The sequence below is a fragment of the Passer domesticus genome, chromosome 7 (assembly GCF_036417665.1).
Source record: "Passer domesticus isolate bPasDom1 chromosome 7, bPasDom1.hap1, whole genome shotgun sequence".
NCBI classification, from domain to species: Eukaryota; Metazoa; Chordata; class Aves; order Passeriformes; family Passeridae; genus Passer; species Passer domesticus.
Window position 1 is genome coordinate 56,550,998 of NC_087480.1, and position 21,884 is coordinate 56,572,881.

At 39.2% G+C, this 21,884-nt stretch overlaps 2 protein-coding genes across 11 annotated transcripts in view; both read right to left on the reverse strand.

Moving 5' to 3' along the window:
• TTC39A (tetratricopeptide repeat domain 39A) overlaps positions 1-7,350 on the reverse strand; it is a 52,575-nt gene extending 45,225 nt beyond the window's left edge. The window contains exon 1 of one of the 3 annotated variants that reach the window (XM_064428829.1): positions 7,144-7,350. In XM_064428829.1, the coding sequence (XP_064284899.1) occupies positions 7,144-7,166 (23 nt within the window). In that variant the 5' untranslated portion in view covers positions 7,167-7,350. Of the gene's footprint in view, positions 1-6,348; positions 6,370-6,496; positions 6,759-7,143 lie in introns of those variants that run through there. The other 2 variants (XM_064428831.1, XM_064428833.1) reach the window with 2 other exon arrangements.
• Positions 7,351-10,869: 3,519 nt separating this feature from the next.
• EPS15 (epidermal growth factor receptor pathway substrate 15) overlaps positions 10,870-21,884 on the reverse strand; it is a 67,739-nt gene continuing 56,724 nt past the window's right edge. For 6 of the 8 annotated variants that reach the window (XM_064428843.1, XM_064428842.1, XM_064428841.1 and 3 more), the window contains 6 exons: positions 21,117-21,253; positions 19,424-19,493; positions 18,152-18,228; positions 17,498-17,660; positions 14,644-14,822; positions 10,870-12,783 (listed from right to left, as the gene is read on the reverse strand). In XM_064428843.1, coding sequence (XP_064284913.1) covers positions 12,637-12,783; positions 14,644-14,822; positions 17,498-17,660; positions 18,152-18,228; positions 19,424-19,493; positions 21,117-21,253 — 773 coding nt within the window. In that variant the 3' untranslated portion in view covers positions 10,870-12,636. Of the gene's footprint in view, positions 12,784-14,040; positions 14,078-14,643; positions 14,823-17,497; positions 17,661-18,151; positions 18,229-19,423; positions 19,494-21,116; positions 21,254-21,884 lie in introns of all 8 variants that reach the window. The other 2 variants (XM_064428844.1, XM_064428850.1) reach the window with 2 other exon arrangements.

The following is a 21,884-nucleotide window of genomic DNA, read 5'->3' on the forward strand; positions in this document are numbered from 1 at the left end:
TACCAATAATGAAGACATACACTGCAGAAGGAAGACCCAAAAATTATAAACTAACAAAGGACAATTCCAGGAAGACACACTGAATCCATTAACATACCTGATTAAACCTCTTGCTGTTTTTATGGCATCCTGTATAGAAAAGCCTGTGCTGCATTTGGTACAAAAATTTCTGTAATAGATCCACAGGCTGCCCCAATAATGACTCCATTACATGTTCCTAACAGCATTGTGTACCTTGGCCACAGCAGGAGATAAAAGACATTATTGGATTTTTCTTTCCCCTAGTTGGGAATAACTACTGATTACAACTTAAATTAACTGGCTGGTTCCATGGCAGGATCACAGGCTACTCTCAAAAGGTTGTTCACCATTCTCACTAGCTGTTTGTACAATTTCTAATTAATACTGTATTCTCCAAATAGTCCTTAAAGCCCTGTATGGTGAAGGCTCTGGCTGTCTCTGCCAAGTTCTTCAAGAGTTGATTTGGCAGGTTTTTATTTGAATACCACTGCTCTAGAAACAACTATATGCTCAGACAACCTTCAGTATGCAACCTCTCCTTCCCCACATATACGCATGTTTCTTTTAACTAAAGAAAGCAAATGTAAAAAACTCAGATCTGAAATATTTCCACATTTAGGCCATTTCCCTGCTGGTTTTACAAGGTTCTTTCCTTTCTTGCTTTTGGGCAGCAGGTTTTGCAAGGACAGTCATATGTTTCTTCTTGTGGTTTTGTTATTCATGAAATCGCTGTTCTCTGCCCCAGGGACCATGAGTGGGGTTGCTTCACAAATCACAACCACAGCATATCCTGGGAGTTGCAGCAAGAACTGCTCTCCTTACTCCACTTCATCCCCATTGTCTCTAGCTGGAAACACAGTTCCTTGGAATATCCCAGGCAATGCCCCTTTTACTTAAGCACCAGATCCCTTCTATGTCACAGCAGTATTAAATAAAATGAATAAGCAGAAATAAGCAAAACCAAAATCTCTAATACTAATGAAGAGTAAAGCATCTTAAAAAAATAATTATATTTTCCATTGTCAAAAGGAAAGAGAAACATGATTTTTGAGCATGGGAGTTACCATATTTATGCATAATTTTATTTCATCATGTGCATGATGTTACTGGTTTCTTCTACGAGTTTGCAGTGCATAAGCTTTGTGATTTGTCACTGGCTTTTGTAGATTTCTTCAATAAAAAAAGCATCTTGAACCTTATACTGTGCAAAATGCTGAAATACTCAGCCTCAGTAATTATCAGAACTTTTCAAAGAAAGGTAAGTCTGAGGTTTGTGCCTTTGTAGTAATGCTTTTAATAGTAATTAAAGAGCTCCTTCAGTACTGTGAAACACTAAAAGCAAGTTAAATCAGTCGTATCCTAAAATATGGATGCATTTCTCTGCCAAATCTATCTTATCTGCATAAGTCAGCTGTGGTTGTGTGCATGGGTAACTTCATTTGGAGGAGGAGAATAAAATACAAAGAATCAAGCACCATTTAAGCTTCACCAGTGCTAACACTTCAATCATTTACAGATGTGAGGAGCCTCCCAAAGCACATTTGAAAGGCCTCAGTTTCAGGGTTAAGGAAACTTCCCAGTCTGACCATCCAGGAGCCACTGGCAGTCACACACCAATCACCTGAGCTGGGACCAAAGCTGCACATCCCACATTGACAGTGAGACAGGCTCGACCTCAAGTTTCCCCTAACAGAGTCTCAGATGTCACAATCCTTAAAATTATTTCATCTTGGTGCAGTAACAAAATAACAGCTTGAGCCAGTGCCTCTGAGGAGGGACTCTGAACAAAGGAGCCCCTGGGGCTTTTATCCCCCCACAGTCTAAACAGGAAAAAGTCTGGGGGTCCTCAGCCCCTGCTGTGCCCCCAGGTGCTCCTCCCTGTGCCCTCTGTCGTGCAAAGGCTCAGCAGTCCACATCCCAGGGTACCATCACTGACACCAGAATGTCCTTCCCACTGCCTGTTTTCAAAAAGATACAGAAATATGGAAATTCTTGCCATGACACCATTTTCTGTTTTCCTAATGCTGGATAATCACAGGGACATTAGGAGATAGGAGGGTACACCTGGGGTTACTTCCTTTAGCCTTTTCCAGTTCTCCACGTCATTCCTAAATCCACTACTACTTTTCTAAATAGTTGACTTCTTTGAGCAACACTGTACTACAAGTTGTCAGCCTGAAAAAAATCTGAACATTCAAAGAGAACAAAAAGCACAACACTTGGGAAGAATTCTTTTCTTATGCAAGCATTTCCAAACCAACATGAGATCAGAAATAATCTTGGATGAAAAGAACAAATAAGCAGTTCTCACAATAATCTGTTACTATTCAGTTTTCAGACAATACAGAAATAGCTTCATAATTCAAAAGCAAATAAGTTAATGCAAGAAAATTAATTCTCCCATATCCTTTCCTGTTCTATGTGCCAAGCTGTTAATACCTCAGCATTTATCTTTCTGTGTTCCTGAACATTTTTCTGGCCCATGTCTAAGACTCCTCAGTGCTACAGAAATGCCATTACTTCAACAACAAAGCAATTGGAAAGGTTTCAATATTCATGTTCTCCAAATATTTTGCATAGAGACACAACAGTGACACAATTCTGGAATTCATAGTATTTCAAGTTGTACATGGAGTATGACACCATTTATTTTTGAGGTTAATTCAGCTCTCAAATCACTGAGTTATTGATGCCTCAGCAATGTCAAAGGTCTTTTAAAAAGCTCTTCCATTCCAGCAAAAGCTCACAAATCAAAGAGTTGTGACAAAGCAGTCCAGGGAGCAGCACAAAGACCAGAGAATTGGCAGACTCATGTTCTGCCCTCGGTCCCACCATATTTAACTTGGACCAAGCAGGATCTAGTTTGCATTAGGCTCACAGTTCTCATCCTGTATTTGAATGGGCAAACAGTGCAATAAATTCATTAAGATAGGTTTGTTCAGACAAATAAAATGTAGTGGTGTCATTTCTCCTGTTCCCTTTCCTTGTTGTGCTGCCATGACTGCTCAGAGGGTGAAATGCACCACTGTGGGTGAGCACTCCCAGTCAGCAGAACTGCCTGCATCAGACAGAATGAAAATATATAAAAAGACACTCAATCCAGTCTGGCATATTACAAAAATAAGCCCAAACATCCTGCAACAGCACTGATCTATTGGAATGTACAAAGAAAAAATTACCTCACACTGAAATAAAACAAATACATTCAGCATAACAGAAATGAATGCAATTAGGAGTAAATTTTCATCCTAAATCACACCACAATAATGTTTAGCAAGCTTTAATAGTGCCTCTTTTTAAATTCAGATGATCTACAATCTTAGAAGGTCACATGTGATTGATATAATTCCTTTTGGGACTTTTAAGGGTCTTTAGACAATTTTATAATACCCACTTGCTCTTTTTTTCAAGTCCTCTCACTTTTCAGTTTTCCTGCCTCTGGTCCACCTACACTTCTGACGTAGTTACTCTCAATTTTTAAAGGTCTAATTCTCATCTCACTAAAACTAATGAGAAAAAAACAATCAGCAAGAGCTGCACTAGACCACTGCCATGCAATGATATTGAGCACATTTAGGTACCCAGCAAACAAACAAAGCAAGCATGAAGCAAAATGCAAACTCACTCTGCCGTATTCATGGTAAGAAGCCAGACAAAATCTGTGAGATTTGTTTTCCTAAGGACTGCAAGGTCAGGGTAGAGATCTGCATTACTTCTGAAATGAGACTGGGTGAGAATTCAGGGAGGGATGTCAGGAAATTCCCTCTTTGGACTGGATTCTGCACTTCCCAGCAGTGATAAAGGCTGGGTATGTAACAAGAGAGTTACCTGGGCATGTCTGGTTTGTATTTGTTTATGCTGATTTACACTTCACTTTTTTCAGACTTCAGTGTGGTGACCAGCTAGAAGGGATGAAATACACATTCTGGCCCAAAAAGCATTTTCCTACAGTACTTCATGTGAGTTGAAATGTTTCTTTGTTTGGTTTTATTTCATTTAGTTGGGTTGGATTTTTTGTTTTTGGTTTGTTTGTTGGTTTTTTTTTTTCATTAAATCTAAGCAAATTATTTTCAAAATAAATTACTCTGTAATACGTTTTGTTGCAACTTAAAAAAAATCATGCTTTTTTAAATCATTCCACTGCTGAACAGTATCTTATGTTCCCATAGAAATAATATATGGGAATGACACAAAACATTTGAACAAATAGGGGATTGTTGCTTTGCCTTTAATCATTGCTTTACATGACATTACAGATTATATTTCCCTGAGAGCTTCCAAGAGCCTGAGTTTTGTCTTCAGAAGTCATCTGCAAAGCATACTTCACAGCACCTTGATCACTAACAATGCCACATTCTCTCCAATTAAATAAAAATTCAAGCATGGCACTTCAATACACCTTACAGTTCTCTTGAACCTGCCCACTGAATGAATACTCAAGAACAGAAAAAGAAGTGCCAGTAAAAAGTTGTCTTGGCACTCAGCATTGCCAAAGCCGTTTTGAAGAGTTATTCTTTGGCACAATGGCTTCAAGAAGAAAACAGTTATTTTTCTCTCCATTTTAGAGTACAAAAACAACCTGCAAACTACCTGAGAAGAAAAAATAAAGGAAAACCAAAACAAGTGAGGTTGATGTTGAACTCAGATTCAGTTAATCTGGGATCTTTCTGTCAATTTTCCCCTTTCTGACAGGAAACAAGGATTCGTAAAAAGTAAGTTTTAATGCAGATGCCGTGAGAAAATTTCATCAGTTCAGGTTGGCAGTTTTAGTTAGAAAGAAATGTAAAATGACATCCAAGTTCAATACTGCATTCTGTTTGATGTACAGCTGAGGCTCCAGCCAATGAGTCAAATATATCTGAATGGCTGTCCTAAAACTGAGACTTTCTTCTTACAATTGTTTTTTCTCAACAGATGACCGAAAGTTTTATTATCAAGTTGAAGACAACAGCTGAAAATCTCTAAAATGGGAGGTAATTTTTCATCACCCCAGCTCAAATATCTGTTTACTTTTCAGTTCCAATCATTCCACTAGATCATTCTTCCTCCAACTATGATCTGATAATCTATTCCCAAAACATACATGATACCTAAAGAAACCACAAATTAACCACAAATTCAGATCTGTGGAAACACTGTCTGGGAGCTTCATGGGGGTTTTAAAGGAGTGATTTAAGTAAAATGTGAACTGCAATAAGGAAATAGTAATCTTTTCCCACAAACTAACCAAAATCCTGATAGATGCTTTTCAACACTTTGTAGCACAGTGCTGGAAACATCTGAGTCCCTTTAGATCCCAGTGCAGCGTCTCCCTGGAATGGGAGAGCTGGTTCCAGCAGATGGAGCTCCAGAAAGGCGATGAGGAGCCAGCACCAAGTGCTCCAGCAGCTTCAGTAACACGGACTTTCGGGACAACCTGCCCAACCTGGCAAAATTCACCCAGCTCTCTCCTGCTTCTAAATATTTCTATTGTTCCCCAGGCTCAGAACTTCCTGAAGCACAATGCAACTGCAGTCCCTCAGCCCGCTGCTACTGTCAGTGCAAACACAGCACCTGCAGGTCATTTAATGGTATCATTTAACATCATTATCACAAACACACAGCCCACCTTTCCAGCCTGGAGTTAAAAAACATTTTTAAAATTGCTGGGCCACCCGTTAAAGAATTATCAAGACAGAGCATGGCAACAAAATTATATAAATCTCTTAAAAGTCACAGAATCATAGAATTCACAGGGCTGGAAAGGACTTTGAACATTATCTCATTCCAAACCTGTGCTGTGGGCAGGCACACCTTCCACTACACAAAGGTGCTCAGAGCCCCATCCAACCAGACCCTGAGTACTTCCAGGTAGGGGTTATATATATAAATACTAATAGACAGGTCATTTTTGATCATTAGCAAGTCTAGAACTCTTGGTTTTTTAATCCCACAGGACTTTGTTGCATTAAATGCCACTAGACCACCTCCATTGGTCTCCGTAATAACTCTAACATTAATATCAATGCAACCAAAAAAGAGCACTATTGTACAGCTTATACAATCTAAAGTTCAGGAAATGTTTTTTTCCATCATGGTTTCTGTAGCAGAAATAAAGTCTCAGGTAAATGTTTGCGGTTTTCAACTTTAAGATAAAGGGAAAGTGTGCAGCCAGAGAGAGAGCACACCACTGCTCCAAACACCTGATGAAGAACCATGAACAGAGCCATTACCACTCTTCCAAGAAGCAGTTTGCTGACTTCTCCAACAACTGCACTCTTAAAAGCTTCTACTCCTGCGCAGATAATTATAAATATCTTATGTCAAATACAGAATCCACAAGCCGACCTTTAACGCAGCCATGTCTAACATTTAACACGCCGTCATCATGGGGGAAGAATGTTATTTGCAGACTGATTCAGCTTTTGAAGAAACAACTCCCTCACACGCACACAATGGAAGTTTATGTATTTTAGGGGCAGTGGGGAGTGCACACCTGGAATGGAGAAAGTTATCCACCTGCAGCTCCCTCCTGAGGGTGAGCAAGAAGGTGTTGAGTTACAGGGTAATGAACGTCAGCGTTTCGCTGTCAAGGTGTGTTGCAAGCTGCACAAACAGGAGCTCCAGCAAAAGGACCTGGTCTTCCACATCTTCCGCAGACAAGACACGCTCTTCAGCAGCCCTTTAAAGCCCAAAGGCAATTTGCATAGAACTACTGAAGGGCTGCTGCGCAGGTATGTAATTAGCTCACGCTAATGCTCCTGTCTAAGAAAAAAGAAACCCCCTCCAAGTGCAAGAGGCAGCTTGTGTGGGGTGGCTCAGCCGGCACAGGTGGGCACAGCCCGCCCTCAGCGGGGTCAGGCCGGGGACCGGAGCGGTCCGGGGGGTGGTCCCGGCCCGGTGGGTCCCGGCCCGGGCAGCCCCTGCCCGCGGGCCGCAGGGGGCTCCGGCCCCAGCCCCGAGTGCCCGTCAGGGTCAGCCCGGGGGCCCGAACTGCCCTCAGGGCTGCAGCGCCCGGAGCCCCACCGCCCTCACACCGTCCCGCGGCCGCCGCTCCCCTGACGGAGCATCCCCAGAGCCCGGCGGAGGCGGCGCTGCCCCCGGCGACCCCCGGCCCGTCCCCGCCCCGCCCCAGCCGCGTACCGGGCTCCGGCGCTGCCGGCCATGGAGGCGTCGCGACGGGCAGCGGCTGAGGGGAGGGCGGCAGGGGACGGGCACGGCTGGCGCTGCTGCTGCTGCTGCTGCTGTTCCCCGGCGGCCGCCGCAGCCAGCTCGCATGGTGTGTGTGGAGCGGCGGCAGCCGGAGCCTCGGCGCATGTTCGGGCAGGGCCGGGCCGGGCCGGGCCGGGCCGGGCTGAGGGGCCGCCCCCGCAGGTGAGCGGCTGCGGCAGCGCCCGCCCTCCGCCGGCGGCGGGGAAGGGAAGGGAAGGGAAGGGAAGGGAAGGGAAGGGAAGGGAAGGGAAGGGAAGGGAAGGGAAGGGAAGGGAAGGGAAGGGAAGGGAAGGGAAGGGAAGGGAAGGGATGGGATGGGATGGGATGGGATGGGACCGGGTGGAATGCGATGGTGCCCCGGGGTTACGGTCCCACCGCAGCGCTCGGGCGGGACCCGGGCGTGTCGCTCCGCACCGGGAACGGCCCAGAGGAACGCGGGCATCGCTTCTGTGTGCTGGAATCAAGAGTCATTAATTCCTCTCGAGAAAAAGCATGAGGAAAGCATAATTCATATTTCGCCAGGTTTTCAATTAGCTGCACTCTGGGTTTGCCAGGGTGCAGCCGCCTACCCCCAGCACAGGAGTAACACCCCACAGGGCTCAGACATCAGAGGGACCAAGTTATGACCAAATCACATAAATAAATAATTAGATCTAACTAATTAAATTCTTTAATTTGTTCATTAACGTAAAATTCATAAACAAAATAAATATTTACAATTTTAACTTGCCTTTTCCATAAAAGAAAACCAAACACATTGAAATTGCGAATAGAATATGCAATACTGACAAAAAAAAAGCATTACTTTGGCCATTATTTATGTTATAGCTGTATCAATCATGCAGCTTCAGGGTTAAGGGGATAGCAGTTCACAAGAAATGAACAAAAGCAAGGAGCCTGTGGAAGGAAATGAACAAGGCAAAGGAAGGCAAAGGTATACACGGCCAAGGGAGTGGCAGGACAAACAGAAGGACTGGGTTGACATAAAGAAACAATGGGCACATTAACGGGAACAGTGGGTGTATAAGGTTAAAAAAAGAAAGAATTTATTAGCTGCACACCGACAATGTGGCTCGTGACGTGAGGAACAAGGGGTGGGTGGCAGGATGGGCTCACGCTCCAGTGCTCGGGTGCAGCTGCTCCGAGAGCAGAGGCAGACATCCAGGGACTGAAGGATGCTTCCCTCTTCTGACACCAGCCAAGAAGTCATGATTGTCTCCACTAAATCAAGCATTTCAGCTCAGTGAGGGATAGCAAAGAGAGCTGTGACAGGCACCTTCCTGTGCTTTCTTTGCCAAAAAAGCTGTTTTGGTACAAATGCAAGCCCACGTTTTTCAGCATAAAATACCTGTTTACATACATTCCATTTTCTGAATTGTGAGGCTCAAACATTCCAGCTCACAGCGTTCACAATGAAGCCAGACTTCCTGTGTAGTTCTGCACTTCAGCCCATATGTCAGTCACAGCTAACTTAAAGAACATTTTTTTAATAAACACCCCAAAATATACTCTAAATTGCTTTTTACAACTTTTAGAATTATATGTTGTAGGAACAAAGTTGAAAAAGCTAAAACAGAAGGACAAATTTACTCCCCTGAGCATAGTATTGTATGTGTGAGAACAGCTCTGCTTTTAATATCTGACCGTAAACTAAAATATTTTAAGTTAAATGGATAGTATATTAAAGAATTAGAGAATTTAAATATATGAGTTTAACATTCAGCAAGTACTTTACCTTTTTCAGGATTCAGGGTCAGTGATTTGAACCTCAACTGAGTTATTTACTCAGTAAAAATTATTACTGAATGTGGGCCCAAAATGAGATTCACACTCCAAAATCCTTGGAACTGTTTGGAACTCAAGGACCATAATTTTAAAAATAAGGAGATATTAGCAGAGCTTCAGTAAGTATTAAAAAAATTCTATAAGTATCTTACCTGAAAACCCACTGAGTCTTTTAAAATTACTTTCTTCTTTCCAAGTGACCACACCTGTTCATGTAGCAGCTCAGGAGAGACTGCATTATATGGAAAACAATCCTAAAGACCTTCTGGCTTAGAATACAAACATTTCAATGCTACATAGTCTCAACAGAACAAATAATAATTCTGGCCACACAGGAAAATCAGTTTTTGTGGATCAGACTGAGTCTGGCACATGCAAACCTGAGACAGCTGACACTCTGCAGACAGTGTTACAGGATGTCTCACCAGGACTCTCTGAAGTCAAAGGCAAGAATTTCTCCCTCTATTACCAGCAATTAAAGCCTCAAATATCTTGTATAAAACAGCACCTCTGTTAAACTCTTAATTTATTTCCAGTTATTTGTATAGTCCTGTATAGGACTGCAACTGGCTGCTTGCACCAACAGAGAGAACACCTCGTAACATCATTCCTATCTATGGGATACAAAAGTAAAATGGGATAAAATTCCTTTTATTCTGTCCAAGGTTGTCTTTCCAGATTAGAGCAGTTATTACATAACTATGAGACCTGTTATCACTTACAGAACAGGAAATGGCTTTGCATTAAGTGGTTTGTCCATACTCACTTATTAAATCAGCAAAAGATAACTAGAAACAACATCGTGACCTCCTGAACACACATCCAAACAATGCAGCATTTCTCACCTCTGTCAGCAGATCACCTGCTCTAAAAACTAATGCTCTTTGTTTTCAGTTAAAATCTAAGGTCCAGGAAGCTCCAGATGTCTCCATTTTAGCACCACAGGAATTCTAAAGTATTCCAAGCAAGGAGTGGGAATGCAGCTGGTGTTATTTATGTGTGTTTTGCTATTCCTTGTTTCTTTAAAGAGCTTGTGGATGAATATGTTTCAGGATATTACTGACTGAAGGCTTGCCAGCTGATGAATTACAAGTTCTTTCCCACCTTTTCTGGGGTAACATTATGCTGTCTTCCCTCCCTTCCTCTTTACTTCTGCACCTTTCCTAATTTAAGCCCCTGAGGTCCCTGCAAGCACAATTCTGCAGAGAATTCAAGAGTTCAGTAACACTAACATGGGCAACTAAACTCCACTCTACCAACCAAGATCAAAAAAGATCTTCCATTAGGGAAAATCACTGTTCTCTTCCTTCTTAGAAGAAGAACAGATGCATCTGAAAGCCAATCTTCATGTTCATTCTAGTTAACAACGGAATTAAATTCAAGAGTATTCACTGACATGATGCAGAATTCCATAGTAAGAAAACATAGGACTTTAGCCACATGTTACTTTCCCAACCTTACCCTTTGTTATCTAAATCTGGTATCATCTAAATTACCTTTCTGTCAATACTGCAAACACAAAACCATGAGGTTGCACATCCCTGCCCAATGTGCACAATGACGTAGAAGATTCAGGCTAAAGCACAATTAAAACACTCCAATACTGAAGTCATAAATTTGCTAAATATTCAAATGCTGAAACAGACAATTTAAATTAGGTAGGTAAATGAAACTGTTGAGAAGTTACTGGGGAAATAACACAAGACAACACAATTCTGCCACTGGATCCTGTTCCTGTGAAGGTGACCCATGGCAGGTGTGTCAGGTGCCAAAGACACAGACACCAGGCTGCAGTCAGGACACCTCACACTGCATTACATTCACATGATGTTTTACATCTCACAGCACCCTCTTGAAAAAACAGGCAAACAGTTCACGTTTATGTACTTAAACTTTATTTGTTCATAATTACAGGCTATTGTTAGAATTTTTAAACAAAAGGGAAGTCTATAAATAGAGGCTAATCCCACCTGAACAAGTTGTTTAAAAAAAAAAACCAACAAAACAAACAGTTAAAACTTCATAAAGTAATGCCATTTAGCTCACAGCAGTGGTTTGTTGGTAGTCTGAGTAAAAGTCCTATAGTCAGAGTCAGTAACATGAAATGTAACATCAAATGACTCAAAACTTTAAATCCCATAAAGGAAAGCAGGAATATATATATAATATATACATATAATATTGTGTTGGTCCACTGAGTATACATTTTTAACAAAAGATAAGAAACTATGTAATCCAGTTAAGCATATGATTTGCAAGATTAGTGTACACTCATTACAAAGATGTATAAGATAAGTTATAACTATTTAATACTTGCAAAATTTTAAGTTACATTTTTTTTTGAGCAGGTGTTTAAATGCTCATCTCCCAGTGCAAAAGAAAAACCATCCCAGTCAGGTTACTCATTTTTTCTTGAAAAATTGAAAACCCTCAAGCTCATGCAACAGCAGCATTGACAGGTAATGGGAAGAGCTTAAATATACTGAAGTGTGTCTGAGTTCTCCCCCTTTGCCCCAGTGCTTTGTGTTGAAACACTTCAATTTCCTCAAAAGAAATACCACAGGTTCAAAGTGCAAGAAAAAAACCTCTTCTAGATGTTTATGCTGCTGCCATCCATTTTTCTTAGATAGGGCACAAGATTCCTGGTTTTGGAATTATTTTAATGAAACTGATTTTCCAAATACAATTCATTCAAAATGAACAATAAGTTATTTTCATTAAGTTATTTTCATTAACATTCTATCAATCCTACTCTGACTCAGTGACCATTCAGAAATCATTCAGTTTAAGGTGCAACTATCAGTTGGCATTCAATAAATTACATATACAGAAAACAACTGTGGTTAAAAAAAATAGAAATCAGACTACCTGTTTTTTCTTTCTATTTTCAATCCTATTTCAAATGGAACTCATTAACTTGCCAGTTCAGCTGCATATTTCACAGGCAAATGTGGCTCAAATAGCAGTGGGGTCTCACAATTTGACAGTCACCTTAGCCAACAGCAAATGCACATGAATTTTCAGTTTAATTGCTTTACAAAACAAAATAACAGGTCTGTCTTAAAACCTATGATCATGCAGGAAAAGTAAGAAAGGTTTCAGAAAGACATACTCTTTCTGATGGAGACTTCATGAAGATTATGTTAAACCCAACATAAAATCTTCAACAAGGAGAAAAAGAATCTATATGCATACATATAAAATAAAGCACTCTCCAACTCTGGCATTACTAAAACCCCTTCAGAAGAATTAAAGGTTTCCAGTGACTAACTGCTTGATGGGAGACAGTCAGCCATGACAGAGTAATTGCTGTATTCACTTTATGCTCAATTACCAACTGCTGATAGATTACAGTCAAACCCCAATCTCTCTAACTGCATTTTAAACTGATTTGCTTTCAGCTGGGAAAAGTACTTGGCTCTCCTGAAAACTTGAGAGAAATTGAATGCTAAACTTAACAATTATTCAAACAATAACCAAAAGGATTAAATTTAGCAGAAACATTCACATCACTTTCAGAAATTTAAAACCTTTCATAGTTTCTTGTATATATGCATTTTCTGATTAACATTTAAATAGGTTAGGTACTCAGGAAAAGGGACAAAACAGTTTACGTCAGATAAAATCTTATTCTAAACTTCATGCTTCTGATATTTCAGATTTACTGAGTGCAATAGCCAGTTCCAAGTCTTCTTGCTCTTGCTGTTTTAGTCTTGCTAATCTTTCTTTTTCTTCTCTCTCACTTTCTCTCTTAGCCCATTCAATCATGTCTTCCTCAGTAGAATACTGCAAGTTTAAAAGACAAAATAAGACAGATTAATAATACAGTGATAATTATTACTGTCCAAACATTCAGTTTAAGGGATAATTAGTTTTTTCAATAATTTTACATATTCTACTCTTCAAATATTACTTGTTTTGTAGTTGTAATAGACTAAATTGGCTTAGTCTAAGGTTTAAGTACTAAGAAATGCACTGAAGCCATCAAAAGGATGTATTTTAATGAAATATGCCATGTTTCAAATTTCAGTATTAAGTTTCTAAAACATTACTGAGCAGAAAGTGCTATAATTTAAATATAGTTTTATATGGTTAAATACCAGTCCATACAAGAAAACCTTTGAATAAATCAGGAGAACATTTTGCAAGGCACACTCCTATTCACACTGTAGGCCATCCTGATTTATCCTGCTTTCATTAGGGATGACTTTTCCAGGTGAAAATGACTGCAAAAATTTAGCTGTAGACTGTTTCTGAATGTGTAGATGACAAATATTACTGCCAAGAGGCAGCAAAATGATAAGGGTAACTGTAGAGTTAGAAGGCTGGTAGTAATACAGAGAAAGGTCAGCATGATATTAGAGGGGAAAAAAAGAATAGATTATTTCCATGTGTATTGATGAGAACTGATTGTGGACTAAATACCTCCTGTACAATTATTATAAATCAGAGAAAGCTAAGGGTGTTATCTTAAATAAAACACAAAAGATTATGCTAAAGTTTCTTCCTAGCAAACATGCAGAAAAATTAAGAGGTAGGGGAAGCCCCTGTCCTCACAGATGTCCCAGCATTAACTGAAAGGATTAGAGGTTAGAGACTCCAGATCTCTGCTTTGAGCTCCTTCTTGGGGAAATAAAAGCAGAAACAGCTGAGTTTTCTCCATAGTGCACTCAGTATTTCCAGTAATTGCAGCTGGAAAATAGCACTATTTTCTTCACAAAGATAAGACAGAAGACATTTTTGCAACTCCTCCAAAGTGGCTTCTCAGTCTCCCTAACTACTGCCACGGATGGATAACCACATTTCAGAAGTTACCATGCTCCAAGACACACCAACCAGTGCAAGTCCACTTTGAGAGCCTGACAATCCTTAGTTTACTTCAATCAAGCATGTAGCTTATTAGGCCTGAACAGAGAGAGCAGTATGATCAAGGTACTGTAAATGCAAATTGCATTTAACAGGCTTGAAAGTGAGATGATGCCTTTCAAAACTTCTACTTGCAAAAGCTCAAAAGAAGAAAATAATATATAGGCATGCACAAACCTTTAGATTTGCTTCTACTGCTTGGACACCACGACTTCTATGAAATGAATTCTGGTTATAAAGAGACACTTACTATTTTACTTCATTGTGCATAAGTCTGGAATTTACTAACCATTCAAAACTCATCAAATTATATTTCATTAACATACACTGTAATGAGGCTGTTTATCAGTATTTCAGTACATTAAAATTATGACCAAACAGTTCAATGGCAGTTAAATTAAAATCACATTTTGGTTTATTTTTAATTGGGTAGTTAACAGTGTGCTTGTTATAGATTTGTAATTTAAATCTGCTGCACACATTGATAAAATGGATAATCCCTAGAACATAGGTACTTTGGAAATCCTGTCCTCTAAAAGCTAGAAAGTCTCCATGAAAAAAGGCATAAAACCAATACAATTTAAACATTAACTACAACATTTTGCAGCATTTTGTTTTAGGACAGCCTCAGCTGTAAACTAAATGTAAACTCTGTTTTAACTAGAATATCCCTTGTGTACATGGGATATGTTTTAATAATTTAAATTAGACTGAAGACTTCAGTGTGAACATTTCAAAGCTGCCATTATACTGAAACAAATGTAAAAAGTGTTTACTCACAGTACTGAAGTTTGCAAAATTGTTGGGGTCAGCCTCTTTACTGATGCTGGTGGGAGCAAATGGATCACAGAATAGATCTGCTTCTTGTTCTTTGGGAATGTCTGGGGTGGGGAAAGGCTGAAATGGGTCGCTCGACTTAAAGCAATCTGACGAGTCTATTTGATTGATAGGTCTTTTCCCTTAGATTAAAATGAATTTAAAATGAATTTAAGATAGCAGGTAATAACATGCCAAAACTAGTAAAAAAAATACATTCAAAAGCTACTTAGAATGCAACCTCTTCCCACAAACTAGTGGAGCTGTAGTTTCAGAGGAAGGGTTGCCAATTTAAAAAATGAGGGTACAGCCCACACTTTCTGAAAGGGTAATCAGGTAAAAAGGAACACATGTATGTTAATGAGTCAGGAACACAGTTGTATATAAATTAACTGTTTTGGAAAGAGAATTTCTAAGTTTTGAGCACCTATTCTGTCAGCACAGTATTGTTTTCTGGTTATCAGCTGTCTCTGATCACTCCAGCAAGGCTCTTTTACTATTTCTTTGGATCAAGTTAGCACACTTTTATTCAGAGAGCAGAAATACATTACATTTGTAAGTATTCAAAACACCTTGTCCTCTCCCTATGCTAAGACCAGGAATTTCTGCAGTTTAAAACAAGGAGTATGATAACAAGCAATCACAGACTAAGATGTTTTGTTAATTTTTGCCTAAGAAGCTGCAAATAAACAGAATCAGGGACAAACCCCCACTTATTCTGTTGGGTTTTTTTCAGCTTAACCCCAGTCAGCTTTCAACACCACTGAGGACATTAACGCAATTACTTCCAAGAAGAGCTGAATTCCACCCCACCACTCCCTCTGTATGTTACTGTTTACACAAGAGGTTTCAGTGCAGTTCCCTGAATTCTACTACCAGATTCTGCAAGTGGTTCCACACTTGCAGTGGCTGTATTTTAAAACTTGCTTGTTTCCATTTCAGATTAAAACTACAGAATTGAACAAAGGTGCTTATCACTTCACATATCACTTTTGAAAATTAGCCTAAAATTACTTCATAAGAGGAAAAAGAGATTCTCATCTGGCAATGATTTAGAGATTTGGAGAACATCCCCTGGGAAATGTGTGATTTACTTAGACACTTCCCAGATAACCCTGCCATCTCTCTCACTGATGATGTTCTATCCATGTATCACTGATGATGCTGTGCTGCCCCATCCCTGGAAGTGTTCAAGGCCAGGCTGGATGGGACTTTGAGCAATCTGCTCTAGTGAAAGGTGTCCCTGCCTGTGGCAGGGGCATGGAACTGAATGATCTTTAAGGTTCCTTCTAACCCAAACCATTCTGTGATTTTACAGTTTTGTTACTCACAAATAATGCCTGCCTGTTTCTTGAAAAATGTGGGAGAAGCATCTCCAAATGACAACCAGAGAATTTTATTTCTGCATGGGAAGTTAATAATTGTAAGAATACAAAATACACAATCACCAAATCTTCTCCAAAATCAAGAAATGGGAGTGTTTATCAGTAACTACAGAGGCAACAGAATTCAGAGACAACAGCCCTTCTACACACTTTTCAGCAGAGAGAAGAACTAAAAGAAAGATTTTTGGGTATTTCCTTGAAAAAGTATTCCATTGTTTCTAATCAAACCAAGGAAGTCATCACAAATAATTACATGTAAGTACCTCAGATTTTATTTCCATTAGGAAAATAATTAATTGGGAACGGTTATCAAGATAATCACATTTTCAGTGTGCATATCAAAACCACCTATTTTTTCCTAATTATCTGTTGCTGAGGATGCTGCTGCTCCAGCCCTAGAAGCTTGCCTTCCAAAAGTGCACCACGTCACACCACTCCCACAGAATCCAGTCAGAAATCCTTTTTATGTTTAAATAAGGACCAACATCAAACATTCAAATTATCATCACTTGCCATGTCAGCTGTTTTAATGTTATTTACAATGGAAATGATTACTTGCAAGGCATTAGCATGAACCAGATGTCACACCAACATTACAAGTGAAACAGCTGAGTGAGTTTAAACTTCAGTATGAGCACTCCTGTATCTACTGAGCTCCCCTTCTTTTGAGGAAAACATGAACACACGTTTAAGTTTCATGCCAGTTTCTTAAAACACCTTAAGACTCATCCACTTAGTGTAACAGTAAACAAATGATGCAGTAGAGTTTTTAAGGACAATGAAACAGAGGACAGAAATTTTTAAAGGAATACTAGATTTTCCTATGTTTGCAAGAACAAATTGAGAGTGAGGAGCCTGTTGTAATACAGTCTTGTTGCAAGCACAAGAAGGTGCTGTTATGCATGATAATCATGGCCTTTTCTGGAAAGCAGAGTGGTTTGTGCCATGGAATGTCCCAGAAACTCCTCTATCACTGAGGAGAAAACAGCCCAGGGAACTTGGGTTTATTACTGTTACTGCTACAGACCTCTGGCAAGGCCACCTAGAAAAAGTTAACCTGAAAACCTAAGCCAGTTCTTTAACCCTATTTAATTAATTTTGCATTAAATCCACCTGTGTTGCAATGTATAAAGCACACTAAATTCTCACTTTAAGCATAATTTAGTTCAAGATTCACACATTTAATTTGCAGCTATGCTGTGTTCTTGCATACACTTGTAACAAGTTTTTTTTCCTGTTTTTTAAATCCTTTGTGTCTTCAAACTCTGGTCCCAAACATCATGCAAAACTTTGAGGAAACAATCAGAAATGGACTTGTTTCACATCTTGCTCATTCATTTTAAATTCAGAGCCTTTACCCTCCCCTCATAATTCCTGTCCCTCTGCCAACATGAAGCAGCTGACTGTTACCACATCTCAGTGTCAGCTCTTACCAGGGGGTGGTGGACAGGGCCTGGTGGGAGTTCCTGTCTTAGGGGGCAGTGCAGGAGGAACATCCTCATTTTTAGCTGGTGCTTCCTCAAACAAGTTTTTAGTTATGGTGACACTGCTGACAGAGCCTGATGTGGAAGAGCTAAAGGGATCCTCGTTGTTTGCCTTCAAAAAACAAAACAGCAACACACATTTTCAGTGCAGTGCTACCAGACATTCTCTTCAATAATTCAGTATTAAATCAGAACTAAAATTTGGACTAAGACTAAAGAAAATACTGTTTGTTTTTACACATATCCACATACTCCAGAAGACTGAACAGAAAGAAACATCAGGAATGGTTACTGTGTACAACACTATAAAGTTGAAAGCAGTTGAACATGCAAAAGTAATACTTTTGCTGCTAAAATCAGCAAATTTACAAATAAATAAATTATAGTATCACTGGAAATAGAGAGAAAATATGTATCAAGCCAAAAGGATTACATTGCATTCTTCATAGAATTTCAGGACAATTTGCTATCAAGACCTCTTTTTCCAGCAAATCAGCCATTATAAATGTTTAGTAGTGGCTAAACTGTAATGAAACTGAGTGAGCTTTGCCTTGTCACTGCAGTTTCATGCATTTTCTGTGAGTAGCAGCAGCTCCATATTACCTTTGACAGCGTGCTGAAGTCAGCAAAGCCACCTTCAAAGGATTCACTTCCAAACAGGGAGGCAAACGGGTCTGTAGCTAAATACAAAAATCAAGCCAAGAATAAGATTAAAAGTTAAATATAAAAGACTGAAAAGAAAAATTCCCACTACTATTATTAATAAATAGCAACTATTATCTATTTTGCAACTTAAAGTAATTCAAGTGAAGTATTTTATGTGGTAAGCACTTCAAATTATTAAGTAACTTTTTAAAAAACTCTAAGTGTCAGCTTTCAATTAAGAACAATAAATCTCCTGTGCTGAATTACTTCAAAAGAAATAGAGGTATGTTTGCCTACATTAAAAAAATTATTAAATTCCACTGAAAGTATCAAATAACTATACTACTGGAAATGTTCTACTGAGATACATGTATGTATACACACAGAGGTGTTTTTTGTGTGCATACACCCATACATATATACATAAAAATGTATATGTGTATATATGTATAAACATGAACCAGAGCTCTTTTCTGACTGCAGACCCACTTGTGGAATCAAGCCCCTGAACCTCATACCATCCCAGCCTAATTCAACAGTACCTTTTCATTCTCATGTGCCTAAAATATGTGAAAACTGCTACTGTACAGTAGAGAAGGAAGTGCCATACTCACTTCTGCATCTCTAAAAACCAGCATTTTTTCCCTACAATTAAAATGAACAGGTTTACAATACAAAATCACACATAGATTCCTGTTTTGGATTATCACTTGTCAGTGCAGTTTAGGAAAATAGGAGTTCAGAGCCTTCCCTAAAACATCTTTAGCCCTCAGATCAGAGAGGGTCACAGAAGGAGCAAACTTGAGCAGTAAAAAATTTCAATGGAGGAGTTACTGTATTCCCCATCTAGTCTGGTGGTGCAGAGCTATCCTGATGTTACTTACACAGTAACATGAAATCTCTGAAAACAACCCTACTGGGAAGCAGCACAGACCATCCAAATAGCCCAAACACTTAAATCAGGAACTGTCCCAGTTTCAGTAAAGCAGAGGAACAGTTTTTGTGGAATCAGTCTTCAGTGCTACACACTACAGACAGACAAAGTCAATTTTGGGTTATAAACTTCCCCCCTAAAAACAGGCACCTTATGTCACACTTTTTGGGAAGATTCAGAACACATGGGAAATCACTATAATGCTCTGTTGCAAATTCAGTTAAAAGACTAGAAACAAAAGCAAGCAAAAGCAAAAATAAAACCCAAGAAGCTTGATATGTACAATCTACTTTTACCTAGATCGTTTGATGTAGTGACAGTGGTTCCACCAGGAGCAAAAGGGTCATTCTTCTTTGATATCTCTGTCTAAAATAAAAAATTCCTTTGGAGGGAAATTTGTTTTCAGCTTAAAAGATTCTTCAATCTAAGAATACAGTCATCATTTATTTTAGTTTAGAAGTTGTAAGATAACACATTCTGAAAATAGCTTCTATCAGCATCAGTAAACAAGCCTATTAATAGAAACTCTTCCTTTCTGTTTTGATTAATACTTTGAAAGGATGGAAAAAAGGTACAATATGTGCAACATACTTGGTAACAGCTAATGCAACAGTCAAGAATATCTACTGCTCATTTTGGTCTCAGATTTCTACAACCAGAGCCGTCTTCAAGGAGATCTAAGATTTCAACACTCCAGAGAGGTGTGGTAAAGCATTTAGGATGAGTGCATAACTTCAGTTCAGAAGTACACATCTCAAGAGTCCACTCCTAATCCCACACCACAGCTCTGACCTCCCTGTTTTTTTCTTCCTTTGGACTGTAATAAGAGCAAGAATTTATTACATTAGAACATCAAGACTTTGAAAAGGATAGTGTGCTGAGTACTACAAATTGTAGAACTCTAATTTTTAAGGCTGGAGGTGTAGGGTGTGGTATGAAATATGACCTTGAGGTCTGCACAATGTGCACACCATGGGGAATGGCAGGACCACCACTGGCAGGTGCAGTGATTTCTCACTCTTGGCTGCTGTGGGTCCACCTCTGACACACTCTACAGACACTTAACTTGCTTCTTAATCCACATGTATCTGAGTTTTATATATGTCTATGCATGTTTTATGCACACACAAAGCTGGAAGTGAGGCATGAACAGAAACAGCACTGAAAAGGAAAGGAGATGGCAAAAGAATGGAGACAAAATTAATGGCATGAAGAATTTCAGCTGCTTAATTTGTCTATCAGCTTTAAATATTACATATTCAACAAGTTCTAGTCTACACCAGCGAGAGTTTTATGCCCAACTCTACCTTATTAAAGGCTCAAGAGTATTCAGTCACTGCTCATTTATAATGTGAGCTAAAGTTACACTGAAGTACCCTTGAAAGAGGTATCATCATTCACTAGGTATCCCCACATCACAAGAGACCTTTGGTGATTCTTATTAAAAAAAAAAAAAAAAAAAAAAAAAAAACCAAAACCTGAACATACATCTATAGAAAAATCTGACTTTTCTAAGGGGAAACCCCCGAAACCACATCACATTTCAGATAAAATACAGCACACAGTTCTTGATCCTATAGTGTGTGGAGGCAAAAATCAAGTGTCTGAACATAACCTGGTGAGGTTAATCCTGGCTTTCTTTCCATTTATTATGTTCCACCAACTAATAGAGTTGGTGGAGAGCTCTAAAGCTTAACAGTCATTGTTAAATAATAACAGAGCTTAAGTCATTACTGTCAAATGCTCTTAGCTGTGGAGCAATGAAGATCCACAATGAAGTACTTTAAACATGTTTTTATTTTTACTTTTATTTCATCTGTGACTATGTCTAGAGAATAGGACAAAAAGACAAGACAGAGCTGGGGGATCAGAGGTAACCTTTATATGATTTCTGAATATCAATTTTTTAAAGCATGTCTAAATGTTCAAAACAGTTATTTTGTCCAAGTCACATGGAGAAAGCAGTAAAAGGTGTGACACCAGACTTACTATGGTATTATTACTGTTGTCTGCAGAGCTGAATGGATCAGTGCCAGCAGTCACAAAAGGGTCGGTGGAGGATTGCTTGAAGAAAGAGTCAGCTGCAAAAGGGTCTGAGCCTTTGAAGGGATCACCACCAAAGGGATCTAAAAAAGCAAACATCCCCCTAGTATTTCTGCTTGTTTTACTTAGCTGTTACCTTAAAATCTAAACAATGTATCACCTTTTTTCATACTGCTGCAAAGTGACACATTTAAGACCAAGGACCTTTGAAGTAGGAAATTGGCCTGTGAATAATTTGTATTCTGTGATTCAAAACACCAGACAAGACAACATTTTCTGCAAATCATGAAAACAGCAGTTCCAGAATAATCTCAGCATATAGGTTCTTTAACCAAATCCCTAAAAATGAAGCATTTACAAAACCTAATGCTCCTAAGAACTGTCCTGCCCTCTCCTACACTTCCCAAGCCCAAGTGATGTTTCTTATTTGGCACTTGGTGCTCAACCCTATTTTACTATTGCTTTCCCACTGGTTATTTGTTTTTTTTGTCACTCAGGATCAAGCAAACAATTCAATGACATTGCCTATTAAGCTGATCTAAAGAGAGATTTCCCACCTGTTCAATACTTGATTCCAGAGGAAGTTGGTATGTTAAGAGCCTTTAGAAGAGCACAGTTCTACTACTTTGCAAATAAAACGGGCAGCAAGTGTTTGGAGCCTTCTGTTCATCACCTTCACATACTTAAATCCCAGCTAAGGAACTTCCAAAAAGA